Source organism: Genypterus blacodes, unplaced genomic scaffold, assembly GCF_046128005.1.
Source record: "Genypterus blacodes isolate CSIRO-AG114 ecotype Tasmania unplaced genomic scaffold, CSIRO-AGI_Gbla_v1 ptg000056l_1, whole genome shotgun sequence".
In the NCBI taxonomy this organism is placed as follows: domain Eukaryota; kingdom Metazoa; phylum Chordata; class Actinopteri; order Ophidiiformes; family Ophidiidae; genus Genypterus; species Genypterus blacodes.
This window is the reverse complement of record NW_027466868.1, coordinates 2,254,104-2,273,429: the sequence shown is the minus strand read 5'-3', so window position 1 is coordinate 2,273,429 and position 19,326 is coordinate 2,254,104. Positions and strand designations below refer to the sequence as shown.

The 19,326-nt window shown below is 48.2% G+C and overlaps 1 protein-coding gene across 1 annotated transcript; it reads right to left on the bottom strand.

Annotated features, from left to right (window-relative positions):
* Nucleotides 1-289: 289 nt before the first annotated feature.
* adamts5 (ADAM metallopeptidase with thrombospondin type 1 motif, 5 (aggrecanase-2)) lies at nt 290-17,787 on the bottom strand. Its single transcript, XM_076152516.1, has 8 exons — nt 14,427-17,787; nt 7,422-7,554; nt 6,711-6,878; nt 5,200-5,483; nt 3,441-3,624; nt 3,173-3,348; nt 2,915-3,090; nt 290-2,832 (listed from the first exon to the last, which is right to left on the bottom strand). Exons 1-8 carry the CDS (start codon nt 15,474-15,476, stop codon nt 2,151-2,153), a joined length of 2,853 nt encoding a protein of 950 aa, XP_076008631.1. The 5' UTR covers nt 15,477-17,787; the 3' UTR covers nt 290-2,150.
* Between the last annotated feature and the right edge of the window lie 1,539 nt (nt 17,788-19,326).

The window sequence follows — 19,326 nt, the reverse complement described above, 5'->3', positions numbered from 1 at the left end:
ACCCAAAAGTAAAGCGTACAAACCCGCATATCTCCACTTAAAGGGGACGCATCATCCAAAATTCCTAAGATGTCACGCTGAACATTTGGTTGTCGGACAGATTAGAGGACATTTTGTGTAAATCTGCTGATGCATATACAGCTCATTTAGATTCCCGTATGGATTCAATGAGGATTTCAGCAGATCAGATAAGTTTTGAAACTAAACTGATCTGCTGTCTAAATTACGCAATAAACATAAAGAGAAAACAACAAAAAGTAGAATACGTCCCCTTTTAACCCGCAACAGGCTTCTTAACACTCACACCAACATTCTTTAGGTTGCGATGATGTTCAATCTGTGAATGAGTAAGAAACGTGAAGAACTGACCGGGGAATGTTCGAAAGAGAAAGAGTTGAATTGCAAAAGGACGCTAAGGTTAAAGCAACAGACAGGTGATTCCACCGAACGTAAAGACGTGAACGAGTTTGCTGATGTCCCTCTCCATTTTTTGTTGTAACATTCTGGAGATATCTGCCAACTGATGTGAGAAGGCACCTGGAAGTTACTATAGATCCATGAAAACATACAGAGGTTTTAGGATCAAAGCTCCTTAGTGAACATGTTTGTTTCTAGCTAAAGTTATAGCTTCATGTAAAGGAGCTTTGAGAGGCTTCCAGAGGTCGAGAGGAACACGTTCAACACACATTCAAAGATCTACAGACCTGGAAGAGAAGCACAGACATCTACACAATGAGACAACGTACAAAGAAACAAACACAGTGATATAGTTTGATGTCATTTTCATACACCGGCTGGTGCGTCCCTTCGCTGAATGTGTTGGCTAGCATCTTGCTGTCGTTGCGTGAGTCCAGCGCACATTGTCACATTAGTTGTTTTTGTCTCCTACGTGAATACATGAAACAATCTTTATGAAAGACAGAAGATAAAATCAGCACTGGCAGAATAACTACAATGAAGGAGAAGGAAGACATTGTCGTCTCACACATGTTCATGGTACACATGTGCTTTAAACACAGGAGAGGTTACGTCAATGTGCTGGCACAACATGCACGCACACACACACACACACACACACCACACATACACACTCAATATCAAGCATTGCCCCAAACCTGTTTCCACTCAGTAACCTCCCTTTATGTTATGGAGTGTCTCGGTCACTTTAACAGCTGTAAAGTTCGTCCTCTGTAGGCTACAGTACTGCCCTCCAAACATCACCACCCATACAATCACTGCTCGTGTTCTTGGGGAGAACGTTCTACCCGAGTTGAGGATCCTAGCTTTGTATCGTACACTGACACAGTAATCATTGTCTTAATGCGTCTTGTGTCCCCAGAATCTCTGTTTGGAGCTGTACGTTGGTACGCTCTCTTTACGACGGCTTCCAGGTGTTGTCATTGCTACAGGAACTGGTTTATGTTCGGTCTTTTCCACCGTCCACCTCCTCCTCCTCCTCATTTTGCTTCCTGGTATTTGTTCCAGTCCAAACAGGAACCTGGACAGTTGGATGGATTAAGATAGGTCAAGTGTCGAGAACTGAGATGAGGACACGAGTTGACAAACAAAGGAAACGTGTGAAGGGGTGTGACTACCAAAGAGACCGAAGTGAAGACAGTCAGTCACTTAATGTCCTCGTAGCACAAATCCTCCCCCTCATACTGGAATTGTCCTCAGTTTACAGTACATCTTCTCTGGCACATAGATGGGCCGAACTGTCACAGAGTCTCTGTTGCCGCTTTTCAACCGAAAGTTGGGGAAAACAACAGCGACAAACCGTGATGACATCATGAACAGCGTCTTATTCTACCCTTACAATACTGCCACAACAGTTAGTCGGAAATGTGGGTCGTTTTGCTAGATAGCACCTTGAACAGAATTGGTTCCAGAACAAGAATTTCTAAATTGGAAAACGGCAACAGGTTCTTTTAACAAAAAGTTGGCATGAGAACATATTTTTTTTCCAGTGTTTCACGGTGGAAAGACTCGGTTCTCAGTTGGCTCCAGCTCTGGCACCAGCCCCGATGGAAAAGGGGCCCAGCTGTCTTCAGCTCTTATTCAAGTCCTGTTAAGGTTCTTAAAGTCATTGTCCTACATCCAGCACTCAAGACCTTTCTAGATTTAAAGATTATCTGCTTTGTCTCTCCGTCTCAACATTTCCTCACCAGACAGTGTCTGAAGGCCGAGGGCCGGGCGGCCAGGACGCAGCCCTTGGACATTTTTCCGCTTTGTTCCTTACACTGCACTGTGCGGCTCTGCCAGCCTGTGTCACAAGTCCTAGAGCAGGTCATCCAGGACCCTGTTACCCACTGGGGTCCTGGAGGTGCGGTGGAGGGACTAGGGGCTGTAGGTGGCCCTGGTTCCAGGACGGGAGGATCAGAGGATGTAGTGGTGACACTTGTGGTTGTTTTAGTAATGGTTGAGACCGTCGTACTGCTATGTGAAGGTATCAACTTTGAGTTGGGGATGATTGGCACTTGCTGCAGAGGAGTCATCCTTCGAGGCATGTAGAAGCTGTAACGAATATCCAGGGGCTTTTTGGCATCTGTTGCTAGAATCTGCACCAGTAGAGCTTCCTGAATGGCCCCGGGCCCCATGCTGTGAAGCCACTCATCCCTCTGGCTCCAACCGCTGTAGTTGAGCACAGAGCCGATGAGCGGAATGATCGTCTCCGAGGTGGAGATCATGAACTTGCCGTTCAGGAGGTATTCGCCGCTGGGCCGTCGCATGGCCAGGTAGGCAGTGTAGCGGGTTTGGTCCTTAGCTTTGTGCTGCCGAACCTTGATGTGGGTGGAGCCTGTGGGGATCTTCACTACATCAGTGTAGCCTTTACTGTTCAACAAGAGACAAAGGACAGAGATAAGTCTACAACCTTTCTTTTTGAATTGAGAATACCCTCTGCTGTTCTTCTTACCTCCTCTTGGTAAAGTTTCCCACCACTCGTATGCAGCCCGTGCTGTCGCCTCCGCAGATTCCACACTTGTCAAATTGGAGCTTGGAGCCGATGATGCCGTCGCAGCCTGTCCGGATGCATTTCCCCTTCACGCATACCGAGCTGCTGTACGGGCGACACTCTGTCCCATCTATCACCTACAGATAAAAAAACTCACCATTACTATCTATATTTCTGCACTGTGTACGTTTTATTGTTGAGCACTACGCCTGAACTCACCCTCTGAGAGAACACCACATAATACCCCGTCCCTTTGGCCCTGCAGGTCAGCTTGCAGACATCTTTCGGGAGGACTCCTGCGTACTTAGGCACCCACTCCACAAAGGTTTTCACTCCCTTCGGATCCGTCTGGGGGCCGTTGCGAACCTCACACTGCTCATGGCGGTAACTCTTACCTGTGTAAAGTTCAAGATCAACATGAGAGACTGTAGGACTTTCTTGGCTTCTTAAGTAAGTAAACTTCTGGCCGTAAGGCCGCCACACTCACTGGATGCTGGACACGGCATGACGTTGCAGGACTTATAGATGGCTCTTTTGCCCGTGCAGTAGCGGCCGTTGTTTCGAGGCGGCGGGTTGTTGCACAGGCGCTGGCCGAACTGCACACCGCCCCCGCAGCTCCTGGAGCACGAACCCCAAGGACCCCACGAACTCCAGCTGCCGTGGTTTGACGCCTGGGAGAGGGAGGAAGAAGCCAGGAAGGGAGAGAGAGGACATAGGGGACAGCAAAGGAGAGATCGGAGATAAGAGAGGATAGAGAGGAAAGTCGAAGAGAGGACAATTAGTGCTTATCAGACATGATGGACGCCACGTGTCGCAGGAAAACCCCTCTAGAGAGAGATTATAGAAGAACACTCAGGGCTGAGGAAAGACAAACATATCGAGTCGATCCAAGTGTGATAAAAATCAGGCGGTGAAAAATCTTCTCAGGTTCTGATCTGATCTGGGAGCTCACGTGTTTCCATCAGGTGCTTGGAACAAAACACAGATTCCTTTCCATTCATCCAGGCAGTAACCTATGAGTCATTGTGATAAAATGACTGGAATGGCAGAAGAATGATAGAACTCCTTCACAGATATAGTTAATTTATTAATGTTCCCCTTGTAGCAGCATTTTTCCACGGTTAACGTGACTTAAAGCAAGATTTGTTTCCTTTTTTTCTATTGGATTTAGACATTAAATCTGTATATTAATCTGAAAACTGAGCGCTCCTGTCTCTGGATCATCTGACTGTTGGGATCGCATTTTTACAACGCGTTCATGTGTTTAGCAGTGAGCGGCAGGCTGAGCTTCATGAGGCGTCTCAAGACATACAACAACAACAATCTGCACTGTCAATGTTCCAGGTTTATTGCTGCAGCTCTCCTGTTGAAAACCATGTATTATATGAGATGCTGACTGTTAGAATGAGCTCAGTAGAACAATAAATATAAAGGCAGAGTTTCCCTCTCTGTGCTGAAGTGGTTAATCTGCTGTCACACTTATAGAATTCTATAGAGGCTTAAATATTGTAAAGCCAGCGGTTGAGGCTCAGAGCAGCAAATCGCTCAACACACAAGGCAGCAAAAACATAGTGAGTCAGAATCTGGGGCCGGTCCATGCAAATGATCGCCTGCCAAGAGCGAAGTCAGACTGTTCATGTGTCATGTGACAAATAAACACAAAGGGAACATTCTTTCCCCCCTTTCACCTCCTTTTACACTCCGACACACACACACACACACACACACACTCGGTCCTAAAGTCATTAAGGCCAAATTGAGTTTCGATGTGTTTAAATAAGGCTAACAGGACAAATCATACACACAGCTCATCAGTGGCATAAATAAATTAGACCTCCCAATGAAGTCATCGATCACATTACCACATTACCACTCTCCCTCCTTTCCCTCCCTCTCTCTCTCGTCCCCTCCCATGTCGAGCTTATTTCTTGGTTTTTCATCTATGCGGGTTGTAAAGTCATTCTTCATCGCCCCACCCTCATAACGATTACCCCAATAACATGTGAACTCTTTGGGAATGCATGTCAGAAATGTCCTTTGAGTGTGCTGCTCTCTGCGTGATGACGTACAGCACGGCGATTGGCGCACATGTGTATCAGATTACCTCATAGTCTCTAATCTACAAGGCGCTTACCGCTGTTGTGACTGGGATGCATCTGTGAAACTACCCGCAATCCTCATTTTGGCACCAGACATTAACCTGTTGGTTGACATTGTATCTTTCCCCATCCCTCCCTCCATCTTACCGAGTAGTGCCTCTTGCGAGTCTTGTCCACACATTTCCCCTGCAGGCAGATGCGTCCCTTGCCGCATGGCGTCCCCTCCACGGCTGGCAGCTTCTTGGTCAGACACACCATCTGCCCCTGGCGAATCACCGCGCACCAAAGCCGCGAGCACACGTCCATGCCGGGGCACACCGTGTACTCGGGGCCGAAAGCCAGGCGGCACTGCCGGACGGCGTCGTAGCTCTGCCCCGGTAGCTCCTCGGGGCCCAGCAGGGGTTGGCGAGGGTTGTCCAGCAGACACTCGGCTGTGAGCAAACAGAAAAAAAGAAAGGAATTTCAAAATTGAGTCTGAAGTTGAGGTCTTTATGGGTTCGCTCAATTCCGAGGAACCGAGCTCTGACCCAGCAACCAGAGTCAGGAAGGGTTCAAACAACACAGCTCACTGGCATGTGGATCCCAGCACCACATGACAGCATGAACCAGCATGCCCGGGAATTGGAGGCGCTCTTTGCCGACAGTCAATCAGACGGTCAGACGAGAGTAATTAGACCCAATTATCCAAAATGTGGTTGACCTGAATCGACCCCATCAGAGAGAGAACGGCAGCATGTAGCTCAACCAACCACCGCTGGAGCCGCAGGGGAAAATACTTTTACCCCGTCTGCACATTTGTTGCTACTGAGTTCATTCAGTCAGATTGTGAAGCACGTCTTGATTTAACAGCAAAAAAACACTGAAAACCTGCATTTGTACCTGCAGTCATTACTTTAGTTCAAATGTGTGGTTACCAGATGTTTCCTTTAGGTGTTCTGTCATGTCAGTGTTTGTGTCTATGTGACCCAGTTCTGCTGGTTTCTAGTCTCTAGTTCTGTTTACTGCTCTCTGTTCATTCGGCCTGTGAAGCCCGATTTCTGGCTAAGAGAAGCTTGATGCTCTGCTAGAGCTCCTCCACCCAGGGCAGCTGGGAGGGACTTAATGCTTGTAAGGACTATAAATATCCCCCTTCCTTTTGCATAGTGCTACTCAGTGTTCTTCAGACAACCTGGAAGTCCTCTAAATCATCTGGTTTTGATGTTCTTTGTGTTTGTAGCAATCAATTATAATTAAGGCCTATAAAAAAAGTGATCAACATCCCGACGCTGAGTCTGAGCAGTAAAGTGTGTGTGTGTGTGTGTGTTAATGTAGCGAGAGGTTTCACCTCGATGTGCTGCAGCGTGTTTGCAATGACAACCTGAGTTCTGTATCAGCTCCCGGTTGCCTCGTGCTGAATACCTTTCACACCGGGCGTCACTCACTGAAGTGCTGGAACACGAATTCTGCTGACAGCGGCGGTGTTGCTAAGCAAAACGTCAACCAACAAAACTCATCTGGCTCTCATAAGTGGAAACATATGAAAGAACAGAGCGAAACGTGCCTCATCATCTGTCTGATGCTGGCACGGCACCAGCTCTAACCAGAGATTACAGCAATTCTGCTTTCTGCGATGGCGAGCATCTGTGAGCCGACCGCCTCCCTCGCCCTACAGGACTCACCGTTGCCGTCGTCAAAGAAGTCGGTGATGGTGGCGGAGGTGCAGCGGCTCCAGGGTTTGGAGGCGTCGATGGAGGTGAGGATGGAGGACATGAGCCGTTTGTCGCTGTTGACGCCGAATCGCTCCTCGCAGAACTTGGAGTCGTCGTGGGACAAACCCAGCAGGTGGCCTGGGACAAAGACGGAGGGAGGTTATAGTCATGAGACAAGGACATTTTGATGTGCCACATGGAATGGGAAAATGCTTGATGGGAATGGTGAATGCATTTCTGATGGAAATGCAAACAACGTCTAAACTACGTCAGCGTCATTGAAATTAAATGAATGTGTAAGTTTAAGGTTTTTTCTAGAGGATATTTGGCGTTCAAGTAAGTTAGAAGTTTAGTTAGAAAGTCATAAAGTGCTTTCCTGAACCCTGAACCCTGTGTATGTTTTCATGGATCTATAAAGTATTTGCTTTTGTTCCTCTCACGAAAGGCAGGGAAGAGTGACGGGCTGAGAGGAAAACAAGACAGAAGAAGATAAAGATGTGCTGGTGGTTGTCTTGGTTTGAGACGTCTGTCACGCAAGAGAGAATGAAAACGCGCTCAGGTATCACACGGATGACAGCAGACAAACAGCGGCGGGGTAGCAACGAGCGGAATGTGCCCAGGGATGGCGTGCATTCCTCTGTGCGTGCCGTGGCGTGTATCGGCGCTCGTCTCCGTGCCTACCGATCTCGTGCGCCACGGTGAAGGCGGCGTGAAGCCCGTCGTCCTCGATGACGGCGCAGCTCCTCTCCGGGGAGCAGATGGTGCTGACGTCGGCCATGCCCAGCGTGTCGCAGGAGTGGTGACCGCACAGGTCCTGCAGGGAGGAAACAGCTGGGGTTAGTGGAGCGGCAACAACTCGTGACTAAACAGAACAAGAGAGATCTAATGATGAAGCTGCTCAGAGAGAGAGAGAGAGAGAGAGAGAGAGAGAGACAGAGAGAGAGAGAGAGAGAGAGAGAGAGAGAGAGAGACAGAGAGGGGTATGTTTTGATTCACACACATCAGTACAGATGAGGCCTCAGGGTGCCTGGCCCTGCTGTGTACAGAGATCAATCTCACTCATACAGTCACCTCAGATTGCACGTGCTCTCACACACACACACACACACACACACACACACACACACACACACACACACACACACACACACACACACACACACACACAGCAGGAAAACAGTCGAGCATGTGCACAGATGGACATTCATGGAACGGAAATGGACACACACACGGACACACATACACACACGTCCCGTTGGGAGGATGAATCGTCATGTTAAGTGGCGCTGACAGGCCTGCTGGGTAATGTGTGACAGCCTCTTAGGGGAGGGGGGTGGGGGTGTTTACCCAGAACAAACTGCCTTGTGTTCTGGACTCACACATGACTGACTGGGCAGTGCCCACACTCACTCACTCTCTCACACACACACACACACACACACACACACACACACTACATTACTGTATGTTAATGTTCTTGTAAACATACAGAAGCTTGCACATAATAAGAGAGCAAAACAGACACAGGGAGAGAGAGAGAGGGAGAGACTACAGCCCCTTTCACACACACACACACACACACATCATGGCACAATGCTGGCTAACCTTTCAGGCGCCTCTGGTGATTTTCAGTATTCACAGATGCAAATATGCGCTGAGATAATAGCGCCTTGTGTTTTTTGCTCATATTCAAACATGCCACGGCCGTGCAGGGTTAGACAGGGCGAGGGAGAGTCCAGCACATGCTGGTGACGCCAACCACCAACACATGTGTTGTTTTCTCATGATCTAATTGAATCAGAATGTTGCATTTGAAACCTTAATGAGGACATTAAAAGAGCGCCGAGGCTCATTTACAACATCTATTTCATGATGCACCCATTCAGACATGACCCAATGCTGTAACCATGGGGCCAACGTAAATGTTTTTGTAAACATACAGAAGCTTGCACATAATGAGAGAGAGAGACACAGGGAGAGAGTCAGTAAGAGAGAGAGTCAGAGAGAGAGAGAGTCAGAGAGAGAGAGAGAGAGAGAGAGAGAGACAGAGAGAGAGAGAGAGAGAGAGAGAAGTGGGACAAAGGGAAGTCAAACACTGTGGTTTTTGGTGACTTTTCTGCAGGCACATGAGCAGCAGAAACAATGAAGGACCCTTGTTTGTTTGTCAGAGTGATGCCTCATATTTTCACTCTTCCCACACTCCTTCACCCCGGCTGTCATTTCATTTGTCTCCCTCGCTCCCTCGCCCCTCGCTCCCGTTATGGGAACTCTCCTTAATCAACGTGGGAAGCACGCAGGTGAAAAGCAGGCATCAAACACTGACACGCCAGAAATAGCAGGAACGGCCGCGAAACTCACGCCTGTGTTTACGTGAAACCTCCCTGTCTGTTCTCATCTCGCCGCCAAGATAAAGATGGACAGACTCTCACAGACACAAAAGAGGGAGGGAGAGAGAGAGAGCCAAGACAAACAAGAGGAGGGAGGGGCGGGAAATTAAAGAGAGGAACAGAGGGAATAACAGGAGGAAGGAAGGAAAGGTGCGAGGATTACCTGAGGTGTGTGTGTGTGTGTGTGTGTGTGTGTGTGTGTGTGCAATCAAAGTTAAACAGCACTTGCTCAGATTTTCACCGCTAAACCATAACTGTTTGAATAATGGAGATAAAACGTGAAGCTTCAACCACATAAATGACATCATAGTTTGATCTGTTATGGTAAACGTTTAGATTAAACTTGGACGATAAGACCAAGCATCGGCCATCGTCTTCTTCATACTTGCCGTAAAGCACATGCACATGACCTGAGACTATGTTGCCATGGTGACACACATTCAGACCAGGGATTGGCCCGCGCCCCTACGGAGCCTATGGATTATAAATCACTATCAGCTCATATCAATACTTTCTCTGAGGAGGCTGAAGCTGGCGTTGTTACCAGGCAGTGAACTCTGTGACCACGCACGCTTGCCATCAGGCTCGGGGTCGAGGGTTTGGATCCGGGCGGCGTCTGCAGCAGATCAAACAGCGCACGTGTGAAATATCAGGAGCCGCAAAAACAAATAGAGGGAGGAGCCCAGACCGAGCTCGGGCTGGGAAATGTACACTTCATCCTACACAAACACAGGATTACTGCGAGGAGGCGAGGGGAGAGGAGGCAAGACGAGGAGAGGAGGAAAGGAGAGAAATTATGAAAAACAACACTTAGAAGAGCTCATACCGCTTCCAAGGCCAAACAAGACCAAAGGACCAAACACACATAGGTGAGGTGTTTGTGTGAAAGTGAACTGAAGCTCAACCCGGGTTGAGAAAGTCAGCGTTTCACTATCACGCATCACAAGCAGCTGCCAGCGACGTCTGTCCAAATATTTGCAGTATTTCAGCAAGAAGCAAAATGTGAAATCAAACAGTGCACGGCACGCCAGCACCTCACAGCGAGGCTTTGTGTGCGCTGCGAGCTCGCAAACACCAACATGGCCGTTACCTAACGTTTAACATTCCCACGGGTCGCACTCTGAGGGGCACTGCAACCGCTGTGTCGTCCCGCTGCTGGCATGCGTGGATCTGGGCGATGGAGCCACGCGGGTCATCTCACTGCTGGCACGGGATTTTCGGCGCCCAGTAATTGGAACCGACCACAAATGGATGGGACCCCGCTGACCCCTCTAGTCTCTGAACAATGAGCCGGGCTTACTACACAGGCCCGACATCCTGAATGAGCTTTAGTTCAAGTTCAGCGGTTGGCATAAATCAGGATCGACCCCAACGATAGATCAATCATTACAATAGGGAAAAGAGGAAACACTGGAAACACTCGGATTCAGGAAAAACCCTTAAAATCAATCTCTATGTCGAGCCAGATTGGGCTCGACATAACATGACAAAACCTTTGGTAGGGTAGTGCTGTATTTAGGGCTGTCATTGATTATTTTGACCATAAATCAAGTCGTTGATATTTGTATTGGTGCACATTATTTCTCACTGCAACATTACACATTCCCAATCACAACTCAAAATCCTCTTACTCAACCATGGGAATTCAATTTGATATGAATACGATCTCTCCATTCAAGACATTGACCAGTGAATAGTGCACTGTCACTTTAAGACAGGAAGATGCGAGCGTACGGTCACGTTACACCCTTCGCCTCGCTCATATATCATAATTATTTACTTTTTTCGCTGGGAATGCAGCACCTGACTTTCACACTGGCTCTCTGTCCACGAAACACGAGTCGCGACATCCCGTTCGCACAATGCCGAATTGTGTGCCGAAATGCAACATCCGCGATGTGAAAAATGTTACGCCTCCTCCCGGCATTCCTCCTCTGACGGATGATGGATGACCGAGTGAAAGTGAGATTATTTGTTTTTTCCAGGAAAAACAAACCTCTTAACATGTACCACAGACGTGCTAAGGGCGCTGCTTTCGCTCAAAACACATAAACCGGCTCCGCTTTCCTCCATCGTTTTTTTGCGTAAACACAACTCGAGCCGACGACTCAGGAACGCCAACATTCACCTTATTTGCTCTGTGCACCGATCGGTCAGCCCGAGCTAAAGAATCCCCCTTAGCGTGATTTTCGAGGCGTCTGTTCCGATTTTCTCCTGCTCATCTGTGAGTGACGGGTAAACCTATGACCCCTGGCTGACCGCCGCTCTCATTACTGATGGTTAGACAAACTGAAACGTGAACAAAGTTTCTCATGGCAGAGTGACTTAGTATCACAAGAGTTTCCATTACTGCTGTCTTGGGGCATCTTTGTGCAACTCAATAAAACAGCCCCACTACAAGGGAGAAGCATTTCTGCCTCTAAACAACTTAATATTTGATATTTCTTTTTTCAATTCTTTTTTTTCTTTCTTTTTTCAATTTACAGTCACGTTTCCGTTTGAAGTCAGCACATAGCACAGACTATTTTTCTTGGCGGAAGCTTGTAATGCGTAACTGAGCGGGATAATGTATTAACTATCATGGAAAGAAACCCTAACTGGGTTAATAATCATCTGCAACCTGCACACAATCTAAGAAATTCTCAGTATGTTTAAAATCACATTAAAACCGTGATACTGCAATAAATTCAATAAATAAATCCTCCTCCATGCTGATGGTGGCTGAAATTGTCATCCATTCTTACCTGGAATGCTAGCAGCCTTGCTCACATATTACATTTCTGCTCCGTGTTCCAACATTCAGACGTGGGAGTGGTAGATGATGAATGATGTTCAGATTCTTTCTTGGTGTAGACGCACAATCGACAAAGCTCATTGTATATGGGCTCGCTGAATCATGTCACATGCCCGATCTCAGCCCTCATTAGTTTTGATTCTGATTGCTTCTAATCCTCTGAGTAAAAGCTGCTTCGTCAGGTGTGAAACTTGTTTGGTTTTATTATTATTTCTTATTATAACATAAGTGACTCACGAATCATAGTTTGATTTGTAGTAGTGAACATTTAGATCAAATGTGGATAATAAGGACGTTTGCTGTCATTTTGCCTCATCGTGCAGAGCAGCATCGTCTTCTTCAAGCGTTCTGTAAACCACATGCAAATTTGTGAATGCTTGACCTGCAGATGACCTTAGTGTCGCTATGGTGACATATATCAACCCTGGCTTGATTCTAATCCAATTACATTTTTCTATATTTTAAATTCTTATAAATGAGAATTTGAAAAAAAATCATTCAAAATTCTGTTTATTTTTCCATGAATTATCCAAGATCTCCATGACCCGATGAATCCTGTTCAAACCCTGAATGTATAGACACTAATGTAGGTGAACCCTGTGACCCCCTGTCCAACCCCTTCCCAGCTGAGGGGGGCGCTGTGCTCTGTCAGGCCTCCTTCAGGCTTGCCTGTGCAGGTGTAGCAGTCTCTGGGGTCAGCGAGGAGCCACAAGGTGCCTGGCACAAAGGAACCCTGCCACTGTGCCAGATTACAGACCTCAGGTATGCACGCCCTGGCTGCTGTGCCAAGTTGGCAGTGATGGGAGATCTGTGAAACCCCGCAGCAGGCAGCTCGTCCGCCCGAGCCGGGACAAGACCTCGCGTGACTCGAACATGCCGCAATCCAAGGCGAGCGATCCGACATGTCAACTGGAGCTAACCGCCGCCGAGCCACACCAGAGGAGGTGAAAAATGCATTGAGATTGGCTGGTGCTGCCCTGCGGCTACAGACCAGCCAGGGAGAGAGGGAGGGAGAGAGGGATGCTGAGCGAGGGGGATGAAAGACTGAAGGGGTAGAGGTGTTTGTTATTCTGACAGCTTCCAGCCCAGAGACAGAGGAAGAGTGAGAGACAAACAGAGAGAGAGGGAGAGAGTGAGAGAATGAGACTGAGAGACAAGGGGGAGAGAGAGAAAACGCAGAGAAAGTGAGTGAGTGAGAAAGACAAAGACAAGGGGGAAAGGAAAAACAGAGAGAGAGAGAGAGAGAGAGAGAGAAAGAGAGAGAGCGAGAGAGAGAGACAAGGGGGGAGAGAGACAGATGCAGAGTGAGTGAGTGAGTGAGTCCGATAAAGACAAGGGGGAAGAAGGAAACAGAGAGAGACACATACAAAATGAGTGAGGGAGACCACAGACAGACAGAGGAAAAGAAAAGGATGAGAAATAGTAAGAGAGACAGAGAGAGATGGGGGGGGGGAGAGCAGAGAGCGTGATGACTTCCTAATTAACTGCAGCAGTTTTGTTTTGTCTCAGCTCCATCCTCCTCCTCCTCCTCCTCCCCCTGCCATGGGAAGAATGTAAGGCGTGCACGCAGCGGGTTCGCGCCTCAGCCTCCGAGGCTTTCGGCCGTCAGGGGACTGGGAGGGGAGAGCTGGAGACAGAGCAGCGTGCCCAGAAAAACAGCAGGCACAGGAAACGCTGTCTTATGGCTGCTCCACAGACACGGCGCTGCGTTACGTACACGAGATTCAGCAGAAAGAGAGAAAGAGAGAGAAATCGGAGGAAAAAGAGAAACAAACAAAAACGGAGGGATGGAACCCGGCTGTTATTATAGCTGATTCACTTCAAACGCACACCTGTGGACTCTTAACCCTTCATTTGAGAATTAATATCATGAACACATGGCCCAAAGTCACCACTTACGCTGGGTTTACATCTTTTAGCTGCACCTGCCGGACGTCATTCATTGTGACGGACTGCACCAACGAACGCCAACGTCACAGGAAGTTGACCTCAAGGTGAATTTCACCGGAACAACCGTCAACAAATCTTATTCCAACACATCTTAAAGTGTGAAACAACACTAATTTACATTAAGCTTACGCAAAAAACCCAACATATCTGATGTTGTTAGTAAGTTACCAAATATTTTTCTTATCGTGCAAAATGTTCCCAAAAAGTTTTACGCACTTTCATTTGATTTAAATGTAGGTATAAATTGAACAAGCGCGTGCTGCTGCGTGAGCTAGCTTGCTTTCCAACAAGATACCACACATGCTAGCTGCATATGAATCGCTACGTCATGTGTGTGTGACAGAAGATATGAACGTTGATTTATTTAAAGACAAATAACAGTAAAAAGAAATACGAGCGTGTCCAATACCACTTTACTGACGGTTTGTTCGTTTTAACGTTAAATGTTTGAGTCAGCTGCCAGCGCGTGGACCATCAAAATAAAAACAAACCGTTACGTCACTCAGAGCGAGCGAGGGCGGGGTGAGGCGGCGAGGGGTTTGTTTATTTGTTTACCTGCCTGGTGAAGAGGATGGCGGCGTCGTGGTGGTGCTGGTGGTCGTCGTCCAGCGGGTTCTGCTGGTTCTGCCACTTGCAGAAGCTCTTGAGCGTCGCCGCCGCGTTCTTGGTCACCTCCAGGCCCTTCTCCTTCTCTGTGACCGTGCTCACCTTCACCACCGACAGCCGGATGGGGTTCTCGATGCTGGCGTGCCCGTACAGCTTGGACGCGACGGAGGCCAGGGTGAGCAGGTAGTGGTGCAGGTCTTTGCCGTACTTCTTCATCATGGATTCGTCCGCCACAAGGAGCAGTTCCACGTGCCGGGCGCGAGAGACCGACCTCTTTCGCCGCTTGCCGGTCTCCGGCATGGTCGCTCCGATGAACCGGCTCCACTGTCTCCTCCCGTGCGCGCCGTGGTCGTCCGCGTCGACCTCCTGTCCGCTGCGTCCCCCCTTCCCGCGACCTCTGCGCCGGCGTCCCCGGAGCCCGTCCCGCGTGCCACAGCTCTCGCGCCCGTCCCTCATGGCCTCGAAGCTGAAGCTCTCGCGCGTAAAGACGTGCAGCGCGCTGTCCGCGTCCTTGTCCTGCAGCGCGCGCACGTCGTGCTCGTGTCCCTTCGCCCTGACGATAGGCGTGACGGTGTAGCGCGCGTGGTTCACGGCGAAGAAGCCCTCCAGACCCCCGCCGCAGAGGTTGAAGACGGCCAGAGACTCCGGGTTGGAGTCCACGGTCCCCCGGTACACGCACTCCTGCGGCGGAGGCGCATAACTGTCCCCCATCTCAGCGAGGACTGACTGCACCGACTCATCCCTCTCCATGTCAAGCTGGAACCGGCTCTCATCCAGGTACACCAGGTAGCCCACCTTTCCTCCTCCGTGGTAAATCCGGTCAACGGTGCGCACGACCCCATCCGTCCTCCGGGCAGGTGTGAGGAGCGAGCCGTTCGCAGGTGGAAGATAGAAAGCCGTGAAAGCAGAGAGCCCGGCGCTCATCTGCACCACATCCAGGAGCAGGGCGCACAGCAAGAGCAGCCTCCCCCCGGTCAGAGCACCAAGGAGCCGCAGCATTGTTCATTCCAAATAGAGTGAAAACATGTATGTGTATCTCCACTAAAAGCAGCCCGGAGCGGTCGGAGGAAAAACTTTGAGTGCGCCTTCCGCCCCAAAGCGCATCCTCCTGGTCTCCAGGAATAACGCGCAAAACAAGCCAACAAACAAAAGCATCAGAGGAGAAGAAAGAGGAGAGCGGAGGAGCAGTGTGCGGGCTGCGGAGCACCGAGCTGAACTTGGAGAACAAAAACACAAAGTTTGCTCTTAATAGGGAGCCGGAGAGAGAAAAGTCCGGCCCCCTTTGCGCTCAATCACCGCTCCTCCTCCCCCTTTCCTCTCTCTCTCTCTCTCTCTCGCTCTCTTTCTCAAATCACAGTGAAGTCAAGTGCTGGAGGAGAGAAGCGAACAATGCTGCCACTAAATCACTAAATCACTCCCCGCTGCCTCATGACGGTTCGTACTGATTTTGGCCAGGGCTGGCCCAAGCGTTTTAGGGGCCCCGGGCAATCTGTTCACCACAAACCTATGACCAGTTTGTCTTGTAACATTGTGTTCATAATATGGCTTCATCACATTTTACACACATTTAATAAGCATATCACAAATAACTATACACATAAATACCTAAATAAATACATTCAAATGAAAGGAAAACTAATATGCCTTTAAGATGAACTATACATCATTAAGTGTTTTGTAGTGAACCTTGCATGTTGTTTACATTGTTAACATCATCAGCTGATTGCAGGCTCAATCGTTGATGCTTGTATTTTCAAAGACGATCGTCTGATAAATTGCAAATTGTTAAAATGAATTAAAATTGGTCAATGTGCACACTTTGGTGGCTGAGGGTTATTTAAAGGACTTGGTATGCATGTAATGGGCCTTTACATCATTCTGGTGCGTCGCATGAGCCCTGTCTGTATAAAAATGAAGCCTTCAAAGACAACAGCAAGAGAGAGATTCCCCCTTTGCCAACGGCTGCGTACGCAACAGGAACTTCCAAGGTCAAGGCTTCTCCAACAGTATAACAACCCTGAGAGCAGAACAAACCACTAACTGAGGAATGCAGTGTCTCATCCAGAGCTACAGAAAGAGCACGATTACAGTGATTACCTCAAAGGGGCTACAACATGTTAGGTTAAGGGTACAAATAATTTTGTTCAGATAATTTTTCATTTGATTTACCATTTAAAATAGTACATAGTAGCATTATCTTCTTCGTACATTCTATGTCAATGTGGCCTACGGATGACCTGAGACTTTGTTGCTATGGTGACACGCATCCACACCAGGGATTGGCCAAAGCCTCTACATCTATTCTGATCCAATTACAGCCTATGTAATTATGTTATTAGTAAGCAATCATAGATTGTCAGCGGTTGATTATCTTCTCAGAACATAAACATTATTTGTATTCAGCGTTACACTTCAGCTCATCTCTTATTATTTTTACACTTTTCTCCTCTTAGACTCCCTTAATAATTAAAGGCTAAAAATCCAGCAGGAGCCCGACCGGAGGGGAATAGATAATTTATGGCCACTCCCAAATAAGAGTGCAGGGAGTTCACCGTTCCTGTGCGAGATGTATAATGGCATGTGTGTGTGGATCCTGCAGGTGTGTGAGGTGCCCGGGAGCCGTCTTGGTTATTTATTGCACCTTTAAGGAAGTATGTGTGTGTGTGTGTATGTGTGTGGCAATGCCAACAGGATGTCATGGTTGTGCAATTAGATGATTTAGCCATGCATACCACGACGGCGCTATAGTCAGGATGTCTCACACACAGACACACACACAGGCAAAGTGGAGAGGGGCTTCTGTGACTCTCAAAGTTCCAGGACACATCAATTACCAATGCTGAGTCACCTAAAAGCTATTACCTGAGCACAGAGTGGGCTGGGGGCTGGGTCATTGTTGTGGATGTCAAGAGGGAGGCCACACACACACAAACCTGAGAATTCAAAGCAGGGATTAGGTTTCAGCTGCATTGTTTGGAATGCAGAGTGTGTGTGTTAGTGTGTGTGTGTGTGTGTGTGTGTGTGTGTGTGTGTGTGTGTGTGTGTGTGTGTGTGTGTGTGATGGCTCTCAAAAGCTCCACATCGCTGTTCGCCCTTACAGCGTTGTGGACAGTGAGGGAATCAGAAACCTGCCGAGTACAGTAAGTACAGTGACAGCACATTCAGCACCTCAGAGGGACATCAGTCACAATTAGTGAAGAGTTTTTAGAAGCCGCTGATTGGTTTAAAAGTTAAGAAAGTAACGTGTTCACTTTTGAGTCATATAAAACTGCAATCTCTTAAATGTACAGAGCCTTAAATGTGTGTGTGTGTGTGTAAAATCGTATAAGCCTCAGTGCCCCTGCTGTGATGAAACATCCCCCAGCAGACTCGCTCTGAATTGAAATGAGCCTGTGTGTGTGTGACCTCTGCACTGACTGACACACACAGACACACAGATCCTTTGCACTGGTGACCACTGCAGAGGATCCAGTATCGAGGTAAACTTGCCATCCTCCAGCTGTTATTCAATGGACCTAACGCAACCCCCCCACCATCAATTTGTCCTTGGTCTCATCCCTCACACACACACACACACATACGCACACCCCCGCATGCACACAAACACCCACGCACACCCACGCTGCTCTTCCTTTTCACCCAACTGTCAAGTAAAAGACGCCTGTGAAGACTGAAGCAGACCTGTGTGTGTGTGTGTGTGTGTGTGTGTGTGTGTGTGTGTGTGTGTGTGTGTGTGTGTGTGTGTGTGTGTGTGTGAGAGAGAGGATGTTTGTTTAGGACAGTGCCTTGTCAGACGGGCTGTGTGTGTGTTTGAATGGGGAACAGAACACCGACAGTGGGTGAAGAGTGTGTGCATAGTGTATCCTGTGTCCCCTGCAGATAGCCGATATGTGTGTGTTACAGCAGAATGGAACCCTGAGGGATCCATGAACACGTGTTAAAGCCTCTAAAAGCTCCTCTACATTTAGTGAGATTCAAATATGTTCACCTACGACCTTTGACCCTGAAACCTCTGTGTGTTTTCCTGGATCTCTATCCTGTGGCAACACCTGGGTGTCTTCTCTTATCTGTTGCCAGTTTGCAATGTCACCCCATAAAATGTACGAAAGAGTCCAATCTACAGAGAGCTGAGAAATCCACTTGAAAATTCAGTCAAATTGTCGTCCTTATGAGAAATGAGTGTTTAAAGGAAACGCTGCAGATTCACATTGGACCTTTGCCGTCCTGTTTTAAAGTGTGCTGATATTTTGCACAAAACTGGAAGCGAACCATTGTTTTTGTATCACGTAGCGCTGATATGTCGCACATTTCCCTCAGTATTGTGCAAATGTGAGCATGAATATTCAGGAACTTGCTCCCGACTCGACTAAGAAAGGAAAATGCGCCAACCTGAACGGAAACGCGACCAGCGCCGATAACAATTAATAAGCAGGATCGTAATCTGGGCTCCTTCACTTGTCGAGCCGTGCACATCTGGCCAGTTTCCTACATGTGAATGATTTTATACACGTGCTGAAAAGTGCTGCAGCTGCAAACCCATGGCAGCACGCCGGAGAGGGAAAATTAGGCAACTTTCCCTCACCGTTTCAGCATCTTTCAGTGCTACACACATCCTTTATCCTCCCTCACACACGCGCTCAGCCCATTGGATCATTTTAATCCCTATCATCTGAGACAGTGATGTATGCCAAATGAACCATAAGGATGTGAACAGCCTCCGTTATCCCCCCACCCCCCTACAAGCCAGACAATTACACGGGAGTCGCACGTGCAAGGCAGGGTACACACAACACCAAAACAACGCGTGTGTGTGTGTGTGTGTGTGTGTCCGCATGTCAAGCCACGTGTG